This window comes from Lagopus leucura, unplaced genomic scaffold (assembly GCF_019238085.1).
Source record: "Lagopus leucura isolate 7727_CA_CO unplaced genomic scaffold, USGS_WTPT01 Super-Scaffold_100001, whole genome shotgun sequence".
Lineage (NCBI taxonomy): Eukaryota > Metazoa > Chordata > Aves > Galliformes > Phasianidae > Lagopus > Lagopus leucura.
This window is the reverse complement of record NW_024962262.1, coordinates 92,183,390-92,204,697: the sequence shown is the minus strand read 5'-3', so window position 1 is coordinate 92,204,697 and position 21,308 is coordinate 92,183,390. Positions and strand designations below refer to the sequence as shown.

Sequence of the window (21,308 nt, the reverse complement as noted above, 5' to 3'; positions counted from 1 at the left end):
ACTGCTAGGAAAGTGTTGCCCACACAGACCATCTTTCATCCGCCCAAACAGATCAAAGCCAGAAGGCATCAAAGGCAGACTATACAGTGGGTATAGTAGAACAGCTCAGCCAAGAACAGCAATGTGCTCCATGATCTTCAGACTGGTCAGAGGCCTGGCATTATCACGGTGCAGAGAAAGGTTGCCTTCTTCTCCTGTCCGACTCTGGAGGTTTGAGCCTTCAGTTTGGTCAGCATCATGACACAGCAGTCAGAGTTAATGGTTTGTCCAGGTTGTAGAAAATCCAAAAAAAGGATCATGCATATCCAATGCCAAAAGACATTGCATATCAATTTACCCAATGAGGGCTGTGTTTTGAACTTTTACTCTAATAGGTAATACATAAACTGCCTTTTTGACTCCAGCTCATTTCAGGGAATTAAATCCAGGAAATTGTCACCTTCAGCCTTATTGGTTCAATATATCCTGACAAACTTGAATACTCTGTTATTTCTGTTCCCACGTGAGCATTCATGGGAGCCATCTGGCACAAACTTTGTCTCCAACATTGCCACCACTGTTTCCAATGCACTGATTCAGCTCCACACACAATTTCCTGGTTGTAATCCACCAATTAATGTGGATGAGCTGTTCAAGATGCTCTTCATTTTGTAGTATGCACGGCTGTCCAGAATATGGCTTGCCTTTCACATTGCAGTCATCACTGCTGAAAAAACACCACCCACTGCCTCACTGTGCTCACGTACATTGTTTGGTCAACATTCAGCAAGCACCGACGAATCTCAATGACTTCTCATTTTTTCTGCATGGAGGATTTCAATGATACACCTTTGCTTCATGCACACTTCCATGTAAGACTGCCATCTGTTACACAGCAACAAAAGGTAAGGGAATATTGGTGGGAAGGTTTAATCTCTACTGCCATTCTACCAACATCAACCTCTGAGGTCATGGGTCAACAAAATAAATTAGGAGGCATTACTTTCAGAGCAACTGCCATATAAATACATATATATATATATATATATATATATATACACACACATACATATAAGTATTGTAGACTTTCAATAGTTAACCTAGCCATTTATTCTACTAATGAGTTCAAAGTCACATGAACCCACACCTGACTCGCTTTAAACACTGAAGTAATGGTTGCATCTTATATTACTGTTTAATAATGGGCTGAATAAACTTCTGCTACAGCAGCATAGTTTTGCAGTAAGTATTCAGACAGACATATGTAACAAAACTACAAAACTTAGAGCTCCTCACTTGTTAAGGAAGAGTGGTGAAAGACTTCAGATACAGAAAAAAATAATTACAAATTGGGCTCTTTCAAATTATATATTTATTCCTCAGCAAATTAAAAAAAAACTTTATTTCTCAGCAACTTAAAATACGCTGCTTTTTCTTCTGCTACAGTTTATCCATAAGAAGCAAAGGTAAAGTGGAACTTACTTTTAATTTACACTCCATTCTTGAGCAGAATTACTTACTGACCTCAAAATAAGAGCTTTGAAAACAAGCAAGGAGTCCAGGCTAACCTTGGAAAACAGAAATGCATCCAGGGCATATGTGATATAATTCCTCCAGCACTTCTTCATTTGCAGCATTTACCTTACAAGACTTGGAGGTTTAACAAAGCCCAAGAGGCATACCCCTAGGAGGTCAGGTTAAAAACAGATTTTATCATTTGTTTGCAACAACCTAAATCTTCATGTAGGCTTTGCTTTTAGGGAAGTGATACTAAATTATTTGCAAGCTAATTTGTCATAACAGGCCCACTGTAAAAGATGTTGCTCAAAGGCATACCTGCCACATATTTCTAAATGGATTAGAAGTCAATTAATGTTTAAAAAGCTCTAGGCATTTTGTTTAATGAAGAGATTAACTGTAATGCCAAAAAAACCCTTCTCATCTGTCTGAAATACATGTTGTTACATGCTTTACAGTTACTTAAGCACAAAAGTGAGAAAATGGCAACGCTCCATGCACATATCAACTCCTCACTGTTTAGAAGACAGGCAATGAGTTCAGTTTAACAGAAACTGTAGTTGTTACCTAGTTTGAAAATGCAGATAGAAGTAAAATAAACAAACAAATAAATAAATATAAAACCAAGGTTACATATGCAATTAACTGATCTCCTCCAAACTGACAGGATTCCAGAGCATTTTTGGTCCATGGATGCTTTAACAAATGTTAAAGTGAAGGTACACACAGAAGGTGTGATGGTACAGCATATGTGGAAAGAAAAAAATTAAGTATTGAGAATTCATATTTAAGTTGTCTATATTGAGAAATTTAGATAAGAAACAGTAAAAGCCCATGGTCCTGAAAAGGATTAGAAAGAAGCACTTCAGGAGACGAGTCAAGGAAGAAAAGAGTTAAGTGAGAACAGACAGAAAGGCAGCAGCAGAGCTCAGCTATTCAGATGGACTGATGAAGTTTAAAAATTCTTATCAGTCTTGCCCTGATAAAAACTTATTTGTTTGTTACTGTATCCTGCTGTCTGACAACTTGTGCACCTGGTATTGTGTCAGTTCCCAAGGAAAATGGCAGGACCATAAACCTGAAGTGAAACACTTGAATCTCACATGAAAAAATATAAGTTAGCAGACAAATGCAAAGAGGAACGTAACACTGAATAGAGAAGATGAAGAGGCTGATTATGATCAGATAACTGACAGCCAGAAAGAAACAGCAGCTTGCAGAAGATGCGTAAATCTCAGTGACAGAAATGGAACTTGCAATCAAGACGGTAGGATAAGGTCATTCAAGGATAGAGTCCAACACAAAAGGAGGACCAGGAGGTGGAGATTTGCTAAGCAAAGGGAAGAAAAAAGAAAACAGAGACATTTCATGCAGATGATCACAGTTAAATCATCTTTCAAAAATACTTTTTTTTTTCTTTTGACTGACACTTTAAAAAGTTCTAAGCAACAGAGACTTAATTTAATCTTTTTTAGGCTTTTTAAAGATATTCTAAGAAATTGTCATAAGCAAGACAAAACATGGCCAAACTCCTTTCCTTTAACAATAACAAAAAAGAGACTGATTTAATGACTTGATCATATTCAAACTACTTATACAAGAAAGAAATTTGTTAGAAGACTGAAGTTACCAGACCACACTGAAATGAAACCTAAAAGCTAGAAACTAACAGTAGCTGCATTTACACTAGCAAGAGAAAAAAAAAAAAAAAAAAGGAAATGAAACTCTTGTAAATTCACACAGTCAAATTACTTCACAAATGTGCCAACCCACAAGATATCAGACTTGATCATAAAGCAGCTCCATTGCAAAGTATTTCTCTACATGAGAAAGATCAAGCTGTGAATCTTCTATTCACCTACATCTTAAATTCTCACTTATCTACAAGTATCACTCAGCATTCCTTTTATGACACACTCTTAGAATACTAAATTTCTCCAAAAACTTCTTTTGATAAAACCTTCCACCATATCTCCAGTTACTGAACCCCTTTCCTGTGACAGAACTTGAACAAAAGAAAACATTACTCATCTACAACTGTAGGTAGTGCAAAGAAAAAATGTTCAATATTAAGGAATAAAACAAATTACTTCATTTACAGTAAGAAAGTTATACATGGGATATGAAAAAACATACTGTCCATGACATCAATAATAGGCTCCCAATTCAGACTTTGGACTTACCAAACGTAGAATATACATAATACAAAGTATCGTGACTTGCCACATATCTCACAAAAACAGTTTCTCTTCATCCCAGAATGAAACTAATAAACTTCACGTAAGCTAGTCCAATTTATGATCAGTCATAAATGCCCTTGGAAGAACTGCCCATGCATTTTTATTCACCTTTTGAATGATTTACAGCATTGCAACAAAGCTGCTAATAATAAATTCACCAATTTCACCTAATTTAAAGAGTTGGAGGAAAAAATATCTTTAAAATGTTCGGTCACATACTTCAAACTATTTGAGTTTGTGAAAATACCATTCCTTAAGATTACAAACAGTTAATAATTGTGTGAAGCATTTGTACTTACTTGTCTCCAAAGAACTTCCTCCAGAAATCTGCAGCATCTGCTTTGGTGATTCGAAAGTTATCACCCTGGAATTGGCCATTTGGAAAAATAGCCTTGATTTCTGCTAGCATGTGGCTGAAGATGAGGGACAGCTTAGTTAAGTTTCTCCTGTGGATTTAATAGGAAAAAAAAAAAGTAATTTTTAAACTTGAATAGATCATTCAGAATCTCATCTATCTTGTATATTTGTGCAAAAATCACCATCTGACAAAACAGAAACATGGTACTTTCTACTGAAAACACATCAAGCAAGTACAAAGCAGTAGTATGTGTTTGCACGCACTTCTCAGTGCGTATTTATCATAGGTCTCCCTGAATATAAATCAAAACCAAAAGAAAAACCCCATAAAATTTATTTTTATATGTGACATCAAAACTATTTTAGTCCAGGTTTCTAGAAATATAAATATGGCACATAACTAGCTTTACTCTTCTTTCCTATGACAATTGTATTCTTTTTATTCTATCCAGCTTTTTCATACTGGAGCCACTTCCTATTTTTCTCTTACATGCCTCCTCTTTAGTTAAAGCTTGCTTTCAATTTTCACTGCCACGTTAGAAACAAAATCAAACTTCTTTTTTGGCTACCAGTCCATTTTCATAAGATATCCAGACTTTATGTCAGTTCAGCAAAAAAAATGTATTTTTTTGCATAGAAATCACAGTTAGTGAAAATAACAATGCATCCGTAAATGTAGATTGTCCTTCACTACAGAAAAAACTGTGGGAGATGGTAGGGAGATGAGAAGGAAGAATGATGAAGAAATCTTTAGGAGATTTTCCTTCTGTAGATTTCTTTGGATATGCTAGCAATAAAAAGAGATACTTCCCCATTTGATATATTCAACAGAAAAGACCCAGGAGACTGACCAGCTTCTAATACAGAATTAGTGTTCTTACATATCTTTAATAACACAGAAATGCTCTGCGTCAAGCCCATTCATCTGTCACGATCTCCAGTACTACTTCACAAAGCTTCACACATTTTAATGAAAAATCCAAATAAAATTATGCTTATCAACCATGCAGTTAATAACTGCTTACATACAATATTTTAAATAAATTCAAAGTTATTCATGAGTCCCTAGCCATATTAAAACAAAAACAAACAAAAAAAAAAAAAAAAAAAACAAAAAAAAACCACAAGATTCAAGTGATAGATTTTTACACATTTACACAAATACCAATTCTTCATTCTCAAAATAGCAGAATTGACTTGCCAGGGTCTTCCTAAAAGAACTCTCATTTTAGCATTGAAGTAGTAATTACTTCAGCCAAATTTTTGTGCAACGTATAATACAGATTCCTGCAGAAGCTGTACTGCAGACCTCCCTACAGGTTTTGCTATGAGGGAACATAGGATAAAGACAGCTATTTTGAAAATACAAGCAACTTTTAAAAATTTTAAAAAGGTCTGAATCCAGTGAGGATGAAGAGTATATCCATCGGAACGACTGTAGGACTAATGCTTTAAGTCCTTTAATTCCTCCAGTATAATCAGATGTCTGTAATTACGATGCTCAACTGTTCCTCATTTTCTGGATTTGTTCCTTGTTATCCCCCTTCCTGTTTCCTTTGTACTTTAATTGCATGCACATGTTCTTTATTATTTTATTCCTCAGAACTCAATCCTGATGCACAGAAAAAGCAACAGCTATTTTAATGTGGCTTCATCAGCCTGACTTAGACTCAAGATCAGGCAAGAACCCTCCTATGCCTAGGACGGATGAGAACATCATTCAGCACAAGTTTTAACAGAGCTCTCCCTTGGCTGACACACAATGTGTATGTCTACATTGTCTACAGTTGCAATTTACTGTGCTGCAGGGGTTCTTTTCAGGTATGAATTTGCCAAGTGAACTATTATATTACAAAGCTTGTTGGATTTGTGAGGCTTCAGCAAACTAAAGGATGAAGTCATGCAAGGCTCCACCTGGGGCACCCTCCCTGCACTGTCAACAGAAGGCACTTCCTTGCCTGGAGGGCAGCCATGTGGCTGCACACACATGCACTGCCTGATAGGCACAGCTGCATGGTGTGGGACCAAATCAACTATTGACAGGAACTTGCCAGCAAACCTCCAGAACAATCATGACAGCACTGTATCTGAACCGCAAACTCTGGCTTGAACAAGGCCAGTCATGACGTGTATAAGCACGCTTCTGCTTCAAGTCAATTAGATAAAGAGGAGTTGAGAGAAAACTGTCTCTGGTCAATGTTCATATAAATGGGAAAAAATATTTTAGCATCAAACTAAGATATCTTTCTTTCTGATTGCAAAGCTGAAACTTGACACAATTTAGAACCTTATCTGAGCCTGAACATACACCACAGCATGTATAAATAGCAAATTCTCAATCATTTGTATATATATGGTATATACATATATATAGCTGTTTCTTCCTTAATTATGGTTCTTGCTGTACTAGATGATTATTGCAAGTTCCTCATATCAAATAATGATAAATTATGTTGCCTTAACATTCCACTTACATATTTTTCTTCAAAACTGTAAAGCACATACTGGACCCTTTCTGCTTAGATATGTTTACATGATACCAGAGTTCAGTTACCTACGGGACATACAAAGCTCAGCAATTTCAGGAATGCTTTTCAAGAGTAATGCAAGGTACAGAGATGAAGACATCAGGACAAGCCACCAATTCTCTCTACCCGTGCACTTTTCTCACCTGACCATGGTTATCTGTTCTAGCATAGGTACTTTTGCTATTCTGTGGAGTGCCTTCCCAGGCATCACAAGATGCATATAACCACTTGGATCCCTCTGAAGCTCTGTTCTCTATGTTAAGATAATTCCTTTTTCTTCCCTCATATCAAGATGGATCAGTATCAAAACTTCTCCAGCTTATTCCCCATGCATAAGCGTAAGACAAGGTATTCAAATTTTAACTATATGAAAACTAACAATTAAACCCATCAATTTTGTCTTGTTGGTGAATAATCCTAAAGACAGACATTGTGGTCAATTTTAGCCACCTATATTGATTCTCACTGACAACACAAAACAAAGGAAACCAATCCTGCCCAAGTCAGGTCAGCGTCTCTAGCTTAATGCTGGATTGTTTTCTCATTACAGTGTGGAATATTGCAATGCAGAGCACAGTGTGAACACAACCTTGTACTGGAGTCTGATGGCACAGAAAAGTTGGCAGAATCAAGCTCTGGAGTGACCTTTCGACATAACAAATCCCAGCAGGGGAGAGACATCTTAATAGATCATACTGGAGCAACACTTCATTTAAAAAGCAAAAGTTATCCAATTAATAGGGAAACAATGGTTTAATGCCCGAGAAGCTGCATTCAGGGTTTACGGTTACATTATACTTCCAGTGGCAACCTGGAGCAAGCTAAAGGTGCGCTTTCTTTCCTCAGCTGTTTTGTGCCTGATTTAGAGTAAAAACATCTACTTCATTTATGGACAGAGAATGGGTTTCATGCTGATGAGAACAATCTTATTTGATTCAAATTCCTGAAAAATAACACTGCTTTGTTTTAGAAAATTGAGCTGACATTCTTCACAATTTAATTGCTATTTAATTGTGGTAAGATTTAAGAATATTTTAACTGTAAATTACAGTAGATCAACTGCATTTTATGTAACAGATATTGTTGGTCTCTTCCACATTATCTGCAACATATTCAACACCTGTTACTGGATGATTTCTCTATAATTCATGGTTAGCTTTTGCTAACTCTCTTCTGCTAACTCAAGCTGATGCCATACAGCTCAACCCTCTTGCAGAAGTTTACTTCTGAAGTATCAGTTCTTCAGTCATACTCAGTTGTTTGTCAGACATGTTTGTACAGTTAATGTCGAGCATCAAATTTGCATATTCTGGACAATGTATTTAAAGCCTGCTGTAAGCTCTGAGTTCACTCCAGAATGCCTAAGATACAAAGATGAAAAATCAAATTTTCAGTTGGCACAAACTTACAGCTTGGATCAGTAAACATATTTTGGTTAGTCAGAAGAAGGAAACATTTTCTTAATTTCAGAATTACCCCCTTTTGAAGTAATAAATCAACAGCAAGTTTTCTGAAAAACAGATGGTAAAGACTGAAAAGAAGAATCTTGAGTTTGTTCACTTGTTTTTATAAAATGTATCTTCTGAATCATTTTTCTCTTCAACTTTACAAAGTGAGGGTAGGCTAGAGATTGCTGCAATGATTTCAGAACAGGAGTTTTCACATGCCCAGCTATAAACAATTTGAAAATAAGGCTCACTAATGGAAATATTACAACATCCTTGCCATAACCAGGCCAGGCTGCTAGAGCAGAAGCATCTAGCAGTAGAAGGTCTGAAGCAGTCCCGTTCTCCTGGATCTATAAAACAAGAAAGCGAGGCACGACCAGCATGCAATAACACAGTTAAGCTTTGGATGTTTCAACTTCCTAGCTGCTGCATGAAAGCTAATTTTACTTTTGGAAGGCAATATGGTCTAGCAAACAGAATTGGATAGGGAATTAGGCAGTGTCATTTCCTTTCAGTCACTACCCTGATCAATGAGGTGGGGTGAACACCTGTGTCCTGCATTTACTGCCTGCATATGAGAAGGAATGAAATAAAATACTCTGAGAGCTCCAAACAAACACAGTTGACAGAATCAGCATATAAATAAATACACAAAGCAAAGCATACACCTGGATCCTACATCCTTTGTAATTACTGGATTTCACAGACTATGATCAAAACATAGTGATTTTTAGCAATCTCTAGCTAGATCTCACCCTCAAAATTGAGAACGCATAAGCCTGCTTAAATATTGTTCTACTTCCATGCTTGCAAATCGCTTTGTCCCATGAAAGTGATTATTTTTGTTTTGAAACTACATACATTTCTAGCCAAAAGAAACATGATATATTAAAAAAAAAATCAGACTGTTCAACTTTTCAGATACATTATTTCAAAAAATTAGATTACCACCAGGTTTCCTTCATTTCACTTAACTTCTAATATCTCTGCCCCCACATACATATTCCCTTTTTCTACGCAGCTATCTGCTATAACAAACAATATATCAAATCTCCAAGTTCATAATGTATTTCAGTTGCAGTCACAGAAAAAAACAGTCTTTTCTAGGGCTAGGAAGAGATCTGTTTGGCAAACTATTTTCCAGATAGATCTGACAGAGAAGTGGACTAGTCTATCAATAAAGAAAATTCTTCTGCAACTCATACTTCAGATACAAGGACAAAGAAAGCTCTGTTAGCTGGCAAAAGTGCAAGTCATAATTGCTCATGAATGAAGATAAAAGAAAGCTTGAAAAGCCTTCAAAAGGTGAATGTTGATTTTAACTTTTGGAATCCAGTCCCCTTCAAAATATTAAAGCTTCAAAATTCAAAGCATATGTATAGAGCTCATTTCACCTAATTAGTTATATTTAAAACAGATTTCTGATCCATATGCTCAAGTTGTAGTAAAATATAGGGATCATACAAAATACACAATACTAATTAGAACTAAGGGACAGAATATAATCTCGTGATTCAAGTACAAAAGAGGAAAGTTAAGACCTGGCTCTTCCACTCTGCTCCTTGAGAATTTTTCATTTATATTTTGTGATCCAGGCTTCCAAAACATTTCCTATTTGTACTTTTCCATCACAAGGAAAATCATAGCTGCTCCCAAATGCTTTTGATGGGTTATACTTCTAACATCAACTAATGACAACTGACAAAGAAACGTACTATGATCAGGATAAATCATCCACAAAAAAAAAATCTGAAGAAATACTCAAATTTCAGATCTACGAAAAGCACACGTATAACTAAAAGAGACCTATGCGACTAACAGCTCTTGATTATCCAGTACAATCCTTACTCATTTATCCCCTGTTCTCTCCCAGAATTCCCCCTTTCTCAGACAGTAAACACAGGAACTAACAAAACGGAAATGTTGCTGATTTAGAAAGCTACAGGTGTACAACAGTCATCTAGTCTTAACTAAGGATCTCTCCTTAGCATTTCAGAGGAGGTAAAGGAAACTGAAGGTTCCTATCAATACATCTGTGGAGAAAAATCCTGTCTACCATCATTCTTGGCAATTGGTTAACACTCGATCTGTGCATTCATTATTTTTAAAAGCTATATAAAGGTAGAGTATTGCTCAGAGATCCAAGTACATGGGCCTATATTCTTGGGAATAAGAATAAACATGAGCTCCATTTACTACTTGTGTCACTGACTTATAGAAGAGATGGAGACAAATGACTGGATTTTTTTTTGCTTTTTGTTTTTTTCATCTATAAAGCCTAGGGGAAAAAAAAAAAAGACTTTTAAATATGGTGAGATTGTTAATGGATTGTTAAATTCATCATATGCTAAACAAGAAAAACAAGTACAAACTTGTAAGAAACCAGATGTAGACAACTATTTTACTTGAAACCTGAATTGACTGAGCTTGTCAGGAGTAGAAAAGCACTACTCTTCTTCAATTATTTCTCATTAGCCAGAATCTGACATACCAGGAGTACTGTGCAAGTCTGCTGATGTTCTGTTATTCATGATGGATACTAAAAGTTAAAAATGGCAGACTGAGTAAGATTTGAGTAATGATGTTCTAGGAAACAAAGTAATCTGATCACAACGTCACCTGAAAGTTTCCTCCATCTTTTCATTTGCTTAAACATCATGTCACATTGCCAAGAACCAAAATTAAAATTGCCAGATGCTTTATCATTCACCTTACTAGGAATCAGGATGAAATCCACTTCTAAGGAAAAGATTAATCTAGTCAAGTACCAGATCTGGAGGTTTGGTGGCTCTGCCCGTGGCAAGGGGGTTGGAACTTGATGATCTTTGGGATCACTTCTAAGCCAAGCCATTCTATGATTCTATGATATACCCATCTCTAGTAGCAATGGTGATCCTTTTGTTCTTGTATTTTGAAGACCAGACAAAATTCTTAAGAAATACACTTCAAGTTTCAGAAGTGGTTATCATCAGCTTCTCTTGCTTCTGTAGGAATTCTCTGCCCCATTTATGCAAAAATAATTAACATAAAATAACTTCTTAGAGGAAACTGAACATAAATACAAAGGAAGGAAAATGCAGAACTTTTCTCCAAATCTAACAATACAAACACAAAAGCTGTGTACGTGTTTATTTTCATTTATGAGTTGGTGCAGCACTGGGCCTGCCAACCTCTCAAGCAAAGCCCTGTGCAAGGATTAAATTTGATTTTTAACAAACAAACACTTCATACTACAGCAATTATCAATAGCTCTTCTAGGCAGGGCTTCACTGCCCACATTCTGAAAATTTCACTACTTTCAGCTGTATTCAAAGCATGTTATCCAAAGCACATGAATGTCTCAAGGTACTTCTAGATCTGCTTCCATCTATTTTCACAACAGTTGTTGAGTATACTATGAGTAACAGACATATCCAACAAAACGAAAACACTGAGCATTAGCAGGAATTAAAGTCACAAAGGAAACATACTTTGCATAAACCAGAATAGAACTTGCAAAAAAAAAAAAAAAAAAAAATAGTGTCTAGTCATGGTGAAGATTAATCATTTTTCCCATAAATAGTTCTCTTTAATTACTTACACAAAATGACAATAGAGGTTAAAAATTACTCTAGAGAATGCTACTAGAAATAAATTTGAATTAAATTTTTCTGACTTATTTATACTTATAAGTATAAATACTTTACAAAGGACAATCAATTCTATTGCAATATAGGTAGTAATATAAGCTAGAGCTAATAGATTTTACTACCTTTTTTTTTTTTAACTTAAGCTGTTATATCATTCTAAAAAAATATGATTTAGCATAATTAATTTTATATGCACAGAGATAAGAAACAAAAAGTGGATGCTGGTTGATTTAATTTTGTTTACTATTTTTAAAACCATTGCTTTTACACTACTCTCTTGCCCATCCATATTAACTCATTATTAGGCATTGTTCTGCTTCCTCTGTCCCCTTGTAAACAGATGTCTTTGTCAACCAAGATCTAATGTTATTAAATTACTGTTGGGTTACACAAAGTCAAAATCTGCATCTTCAAACATAACTGAAGTTATGGAACCTCCCTGGGAATTAGGCTGTCTCTTTTTGAAAACTGAATTACCTATCTGAATTTATTAATATGTAAAAAAAAAAAAAAAAAAATTAAAAATTAAAAGAGTAAATTAGCATGAAAAAAATAGGAATTACTAAATATACAATCTAATACTTAAATAAACACTTTGCAAAAATTAGCCATCTTTTAAAGGCAGAGGCATGGTCAGTATAATTTTACAGTAACTGATTAGAACAGTAGACATCTTGAAGTTCGTTGAAATGTGAGTAATATAGAAACTACAGCTATCACATCCTATGTTTATAACCCCACTCTTTGAAGTGCATTCAGTATACAATTTTGCATACTAGTATGCAATAAATCACACAGAAGTTATCTTTACCACTAATAACAAGACAGAAAAAAGTAGCAATTAATGGATTTCTAGGAATTTAAACAAAATTAAATGTCCTATTTTGACTTGCATTACTGTTATTGTGATAGGGATATCTTGTCATTTTGCTGCTACCTGAAAATCTCTTTCAAGATACTAGTGAATTCTTTTATTTAGATGCAAAATATAAAGATTACATGTGATAGTTTGTTACATAAAACAGAACTGGACAAATATATTTATGATGTGCCAACAAACAGATTACTCAAACTGATATTCATCCATCTTAGGAGTGTTAATAAACTGCTTCCAAATAACACATTCTATTTTCTAGCTAGCAGAAGATGATCAATTAGTTACAAATTTTCAGAAACAACAGCATTATTCCATTTGCACTTGAAGTTCCTTCACGTCAGTGTTTTTTGTTGGGATTTTTTTTTTTTTTTTTTTTTTTTTTAACTGGACAGAAAAGATTTGCTAGCAAACTACACACATATGTTGCTGTAATAGAATGATTCACAGCAGGTTGGTTTTCGCATGGTCTAAAATATATGTTATTTACCAGAAAGGAAGTCCAAGTGAGAGTAATAACATTGCTAAATTACACACTGAAATATAATAATCAGCCTTCAAACCACAACTCAAGTAATTCCTAGAATTAAAAGTTATTGAGTTCCTATCAAAGTTATAATAAAAATTCCCATTTCCTCTGATGCACTTCAATCAAATCCACTTGAAGTCATTCATCAAAAAGAATTTAAACATTACTTAGTACAGAAATACAGCATGTGTGCAATATTCAGCTGTCGCATACCCAAGAAGTGCGACATTAATGCATATTGCATGGAAATATACAAAATATGATTGTACAGAAACTGTTGTGGAATGATCACTGAGATAATTTACTAGGAGAAAGTAAAGTGATTTTCATTCAAAGAGCAATAAGCTTCCATCTCTGGCCAAAGCAGTAAACAGTACATATCTGCCCTTTTTGCTTTCATATATACTCTGAACAAATCAGAAGCCCATCTATTTGCACATCAAGACCACTCTTAAACCATTTATAACCAGATACGTTGCTGCCAGGTTCTGTTGGGAACTTCATCTGTATAGAATAGCAAGGAAAGAAAAAGGAAAAGGAAAGAAAAACCAAATACTTGTTTTTGAATTCTTGCTTGACACTGTTTCACAATGCTATACCAACTTCAAGCCCATGAAGATCAGATCAGTAGACATGCGATAGGACAATTGGGAACTATCTATTTGGCACCAATTAGGAATACAGCACAGACATTCAGAAAAAGTCTAAGAGATTTCCTCTCTATAACAAGGTGGATGATTTCACACTAACTAGAGAAAATATATATACTTAATAGATCTGACTGAAGTATTTCCGTTAGTAATTTGTTTGAGTAAAAGTAGGTGCTAAACCCTTTGTAGCTAGACAGACAATTGTATACGATTTAAAAAATGGATTTTCCTTCTTCTCAACTCCACATCTCCATGAGGAGGTAGGTAAAAGGGCAAAATGAACAAGTTCCCTGAGAAAAAACTATCTTCCTATTCTGAAGCAAAATTATCAATGAAGAAATTTATACTCTGACCTTAATAACTACTACATTAGTAAACAAGGGTCATTGCCCCTGCTTTCACACAATGGTGGTACGTTTGTATGTGGGCACAATGAGTCATACTCAAAGATTTTGAAGAAAACTACATCGCCATGGCCTAAGAGGGAACATTGTTGCATAAAAAAATAATTGGGCTATAAAAACTGGAAACACAGGGTAAACATTAAGGGTCCATGTTTGAAATGGAAGCAAGTGCTGCTGAGTTATAGAGATCAGCTCTGTTGAGCGTGAGAGAAGCGAGCAGTGAGGTGACAAAGTTGGCTGATTGAACACAGCTATTCAAAGGCTCTAAGGCTGACAGCTAACTTGTAACAGCTGTGGACTGAACAACAACAAAAAAAATCAGATAAAATTCAATATATGTGAAGGCAAAACAACACAGTAAAAAATAATCTCAACACGAAGAAAAAATGGAAGGCTCTGTGCTGACCATTACAAGACAGAAGTAAGACTTTGGAGTAGATACATAACAATATTGATTCAGTGCTTACAAGCAATAAAAAAGCAAATCAAACTACCAATTATTAGAAAAGGAACAAAAGAACAAAAAAGCAAACGTGATTGTGCTACCATATCAGATCACAGACACTTCATACCAAACCAGACATGTCAAAGCTAGAAGAGATACTTTAAGAGACAACAAAGATTATTAAGGGATTCAAATTTAGAAGGATCTGAGTATGTTGCAACTCTTCAGCAAGTAACCACGGAGAAAATATGACAGAGGCTACAAATTGCAAATGGCATAAGGAAGACGGATAGAGACTGACAGTAACTAGACAGTAAATGAAGCTGATGTGGTGCAAGCTCAAAGAAACCCACAGGAATTATTGCCGAAGGATACCATGGAGGCAAATTTAAATAGGCTTGCAAAGAAATGAGAGAAGAACCAGGACAAACAGCTTCATAAAAGGTTTCCAGAGTAACTAAGCACAGCAGCTCAGGAAATCTCTTGAGTTAGAAGTGGCCAGATGCTGGGGAGACTAAGGGAGGAATGTAGCATATTACAGTGTTTGCCCTATTTACTCTCCTTTAGGCGCCCACTTACAGTAGACATGGAAATTAAGTATGGCCATACTGATTTGGATTAAGGCTATGCCTAGTATGGTACTCTATGTCCTTAACATCACTTACTTCATTTCTCATGCAATCAGATTGCACAAAACTATTACGCATGATAACTTTAATTAATATCAGATGTCCTGGCCAACAGAAGCAACTTAACAACCTTTCATATCTCCAAAATTTGTAAGTTGCCTAAAACGCAGACTGTATCATGAGTGTGGCTGCATGCTCCACTAAGAGAGGCCTGGCAGACTTCAGCATGAGGTACAGTATGCAACACTGCAGAGCAGCGTTAAGCAGAGATTCAGCTATGTACCAGAGGCACTCAAGAGCAGAGCATTATGTTGAGCTTTAAAGTGACAGAAACAACAAAAATCTAGCAGGGTACTTGCTACCATGGAGGAAGTGAGGAGAATTAAGAGAGCTGATAGCTGAATTGGACCATAGACATCTTCAAAGATAACTAAAATGGTAAGAGCCAAGTAAAATAAAGTTCCTAAAATTAAATCAAGAAGCTCATAGAGGGCAACAGTCCAAACAGCATGAGAGAAGGCTACTTATGAGGACTGCTCTAAAAGTGATGCCCCAATTTTATTATGTTGGCCCACAACATCAGAAACAGATGATGGTAGCATGGCAGTTGAGGCTTAACCTTCCCACCAATATCCTGGTACATTTTGTTGCCATGTAACAGATGGCAGAAGAGTGACAGTATGACAAAATTGCATCTGACGTGGAACTGCAGATGTAGCAAAAGTGTCTCATGTGTTATTGAATTGGTCCATAAAGAAAAAAATGGCACCCATTGACATTCATCAACATTTGCTGAATGTTTATGGAGACCAAACAATGGATGAGAACACAGTGAGGAGTGGTGCGTTTCAGCAGGGGTGACAGCAGGTGACCTCCATCGAAGGGATTTTTACAAGCACAGCCTGCAGGCTTTTGTTCACCACCGGCAAAAGTGCATAGCTAGTGGTGGTGACTATGTTGAAAAATAGTGTTTTGTAGCTAAGAGTTTATTCTATCAAATAGAGTTATTATGCTCTCTGCATCTGTTACAGTTTCCTTGAAAATAAACAGGAGGTGTTAGTTCCAGAGCAACCAACACACATCACAACTGCAGAGGAAACATCAATATTCTGATTGGCAAAGTGAAAACCTCTACATCTTATCCATGCCTAAATCTTACTACATTGCTATTGAAACAACACAGAGGAATTATGATCACAATTGGAAATAAGATAGACTAAAATTCCTTCCACTTAAAATACCTCATAAAAACATCAAAGCTCTACGAGTCACACCCAATTTTTACTCCCCTGAGACTAAACACTTATGCAGTTTTGCCTAGCAATGAAATTTACTTTGCTACTTGCATAAGCAAACACTTTCTGTGATTATGGACTCTTGGAAACATCATCTGGCCTCTCAAAAGAAATTGGCTTGCAACCGTAACAGAAAACTGAAGACAATAGCATTTTTCCATCGAGTGCCCTAGCATTCCAGCTCTTGTTAGCATGGCTAGTAAAAACAAAGAGAACAGCAGACACATAATTCACATCTCAAGCTGAAATGGAAAAAAAAAAAAATAAAATCCCTGGATACTAAGAAATCCAGCTGTAAGTTTCTGAACAGTCTTTTTTCATGAATCATCTTAAATCACTGCACTGCATATTCTGGCAAATTCTTGCCACCTGAAAATATCTATACTAAGATTATGAGAAATTGTATATACACTGCCTTTAGTTTGTGGACCCAGCCATTTCAATTCCTGTAATATTTGAATACTGTAGTTAAAAAAAAACCAGCAAAATAAATCCTGTAAAAAGCTGTCATAAAACAAACTTATTTTATAGAACCACTGAACTAAAAAATGTCACAGTCAACAACACATTCCCACTTCTGATCCTCAGATCTTGAGATAGGACAGGAATGTTAATTTCCAAGATGCACTACATGTATAATTGCCTTGTTATACTACAAATAATAGGGACTGTCTAAATTTGAAGCGAGAGCAAACAGAATTCAAATATAAAAGTTCCTATCATCTTCAGAACACCAAGACCAAGGCTAATGTGGCAGATAGCCTCCTGACTGGCAAGGTTTGAAATACAGAGTTCCACTTGGTGTGCCATATTCGGAGCTAGAAACCACTCTCACACAAGTAGTTTTCATCGGTTTTAAGTGACATCTAATATGAACTGACTGACAGAAGTACTATGACATTGTAAGTTGTAAGTCATTACTGAGAAACGAGTACCATCAATATCTGATCTTATAGTGAAACCATGTACAAACTCTCTACCTGCTAAAGAGTCTGAAAAATCTTGCTATGAAAATGAGAAATCATGGAATCATAGAATCCTTAGAGTCAGAAGGAACCTTTAAAGATTCTAGACAGTCTTTCCTGCAATGAACAGGGAAATATTGCAGTTGTCAATAAATAACAGGTATATACTAAAGAAGTGTGTGCAGTCAACTTTAACACCTCAATAAATCCTCATCACCAAAAAGACAGTGTTCTGGAGAGAATCTGTGTGTCCCAAGTCCCTGCGTAGCATGTCTTGCTACTGGCCAGCTTCAAAAATTAAAAGCTCTTCCCAGAAAAACAGGCCCTGTATATCAGTTTCCACCAGAAATCCCACAGTACTTCTTCACTCCTCCTATTCCCTAGTGGCTTGAAAGCAAATTCTTCATACAGCTCCCAGAGAGGAGAGAGGAAAGAAGGTGACAGACAGACATGAAAGGGGTAACTGGGAAGGCAAGGGCCAAATAGTTTTCCTGGCGTTTCTAGGTTCCCACCCACCAAGCCACATTCCACAGCTCCACATGGGATAAGCTCTTCTTTAGGACAGAAGATAAAACAGTATCTGACAGCGTCCTCTTTATAAAATGCTCATCTGTGGATGTCTGAAACAAAACATGAAACATGCAGTGTGTTGCACTTATGCTTCTTCATACTAGGCTAAATCCTACCAAATCACAGTAAACATTTGGGAAGGAAAAGAACCATGCTTCATGTTAATATCTTGAAAATACAAAATCCCCAAATACTTCTCTAAAGGGCCAGAGGATTAAAAGGACTGGCTGATACGTCATGGTGACTTCAGTGTTTAAATCCAGAATACTGAAAGATTAGCCAACCAGATGATACCTTTATTTCACCAACAGTGATGATAGTTAAAAGGGAAAGGTAAAAAATGAGAGAAGTATAAAATGGTAAAAATGGAAACTATATGTTTTGTATTTTTCCTTAGGAACTTTATAGTTCACATTCCTCTAAGTTTAGTCACCTTAATTTCACATGATTCACAATAGGCACAATTGCTAGTTACAGAAGATACGTTACTAACAACACAGATTAAGTTTTGGTGTCAACAGACAAGAAACACCTCACTATATTCGAAAACTATTTCAGTCAAAAAACTTATAAGAGTGTAAAGAAAAACTGTAAATTTGATTTTGCTATTTCTTTGTTCTTCTACAGCTGTACTGCCAAGGACTTAAGCAATAACAGCAAAAAACCGCACTGTTAACACCAAGCATAAGCAACTGATCAACAGTATCTTAAACCAGCTGTGCATAGCCCCGTTGTAGAATATGAAGGTTATTTATTTCCCAAAGCAAGCCCTCAGTATATCTTAGAAACAATGTAAATAATTCTGAATGAAGACTATGTCAAGCAGCAGTTCCAATTTGCCATATTTATTCAAAGAATCACAACTGTGGAAATGAGAACGTCTTCCAAGTATTTAACTCTGAATCGTCTACTCCAGCTTCACTTAAATATTTTTAATAACACATTTAAGCAAAATTCTACTGAAGCAACACAGTCCCTTCTACAGCGATGCTAAATAAATCTATAATGTAAACTCTCAACTCACTTAATGGCAATTTGGAGTACAGACAAAGTGATAACGAACATGTTCAAGTGACAGATTACTTTTTTCCCCACGGAGTCTCCCTGGAAGAGAGGTCACACTGAGCACGTAGTGGGAGGTCACAGACATCTTGCTGCAGAACTGGGATTTGAATACATATTGTGAGGCTATAGCTTTCCACACTTTGCACCTGTGCAAATTAGGCACAACCTAGTGTAAAACATTACCCTTTCCAACTTTGTACAGCTGCAAGCAAGTGTACAGGTGCAGCTTTCCAGTGAGTCAGAGCCCACATTTTAACGCAATGACCATATATCATCAGTTCTTCCTCATGCAGTCCACAGTCAATCCTCTACAATTGACATTCACATACTAATAAGGGTTATTTTTAACATCATCATGGCTTATGGGGCAGAGGGGGAGATCCTGGAAGCATTCAATACAAACATCCATCCCATTTGTACATGGGAAACTTAAGCCCGCTTTCAAGCCATACTGAAGTAATTTCACAGTTAATTCATGGAGCTCAATGGATTCTGTTATAAACAAGTCTAGGCTGAAAACAAAGTTCATCCCACTATAAATCTGGTGCTATACTCAGATGACCTAAATTTCACCTACCTTGACATGCATATTTTGGAAAATTTATGATACAAGGCCCACTGAAGAACTCATAGGTAACAACAAAGAAATAATATTAAAAAAAAAGAAAGAAAAAAGATTTAAGACCAGTTTATAATCCCTTCTAAATTTTTGTTCTTTTCTTTTTCCTCAGATATCAGGAATGTAATTGAAAATTACTTCTTTTGATTTAAAAATTAAGAAGATCACATAAATTTATGCTTTGATTCAAGAATTATCAGTCCTACATTTACATAAAACTCTTGTTAGATGGCTCAGCATCCTGATAAATACTGTCTTGCAGTCCTACAGAGCTGCAAATACTTCCACACTTAGGATTTAAACAAATCTAACTCTGCTTCCTCCATGTTATAACACAAGCAACTTGATGTTTTCTTGTTTGAAAAACAAAAACCACGAAAACAGAAATCCCCTTTTCATGAATGGCTGCAGTCTGCAGCATCTAGTGCTACCTATTGAAATCTTGCTCCAGTGTGTAACTCTTAAAAATACAGATTGACAATATAGGGTATGCAACAAGTATCACTCCAGAGTTTATCTGTTTTCTGACAAGTAATAAACCCTTAACCTAGTTACTAATCCTTAAATATTGACTCTCTAAACAATTAGATTCTACTATAATCAACTGATAGAATAACAAGGTCTCTCTAAACAGTGAAAGGGAAGCTAAAAACAAGTACGTGGATTTTGATTCTAAATAGATGCCTCCATACAGATGCCTGGTACAGTTGTAGTACTGATATACAGACAACAAAAGCCAACACCATAGATTCAGTGAAGATAACCCAGCAAGATAACCCAGATCGGGCAGTTGGATAATGGTCCGAGAAAATGGTCTGGATTTCAAATCACTGTGTCATCTTTTCCAGCCACAAAAACATACTTGCTCAATTTAAACAGCTGTCATCCAATACTTAACTTGTTCATAGGTGTTTCCTGGGACTAGTTCCCACCACAAGCTGAAGCTTTTCCAGACATAGAAAGGGGGTTATGCATTCCTGAAACTCCGTTACAACTAGGTTGTTTGTTTGCTCTGGGGATCCGCTCAGAGGCCTTTCCTACCCGTCCCTTCTGCAGTATCATTCTCCCTCTGGAGACTATAGCTTAGCAAAAAATCTGTTCAACAGAAAACAAAAGGCTGTGATGTTGGATATTCTTCATTAAACAGAAGGAGATGATCCTTTTATTATCAGATTCATATCAATCTGTTCATACAACAGGAATACGTGAAATATATGGTGCAATTCACCTGCAACCTGATGTCATAAAAGCAATGTTTGTCACATTAGCATGTTATATTAAAAATATTTTAACCATTTATAGCTTTAGATGCTCTTCTGAAACTCACTACATTCAACATTGCCCTTCAGTATTTCCTTCAGCATACTTGCATTCATTTTAACCTGTATTTATTTAACTTGAAATGCATTTTTTAGCTATAAGTAGGAGCGAATTAAGTTCCAGCTACCTAGACAACCAACAAACCAGTTCTTTTATGTAAGCCTTTTAGTATCACACAGTGTTGGTATATGTTATAAATATGTATCTAACTGGCAGCTCCATAAAAATCAGTTTGGCTGAAAAA

General features: G+C 36.0%; 1 protein-coding gene across 4 annotated transcripts in view; it reads right to left on the bottom strand.

The window, feature by feature from the left end:
• CBLB (Cbl proto-oncogene B) overlaps positions 1-21,308 on the bottom strand; it is a 125,012-nt gene that overhangs the window by 57,475 nt on the left and 46,229 nt on the right. For all 4 annotated transcript variants that reach the window (XM_042866471.1, XM_042866473.1, XM_042866472.1 and 1 more), the window contains one exon: positions 4,037-4,183. In XM_042866471.1, coding sequence (XP_042722405.1) covers positions 4,037-4,183 — 147 coding nt within the window. The remainder of the gene's footprint in view (positions 1-4,036; positions 4,184-21,308) is intronic.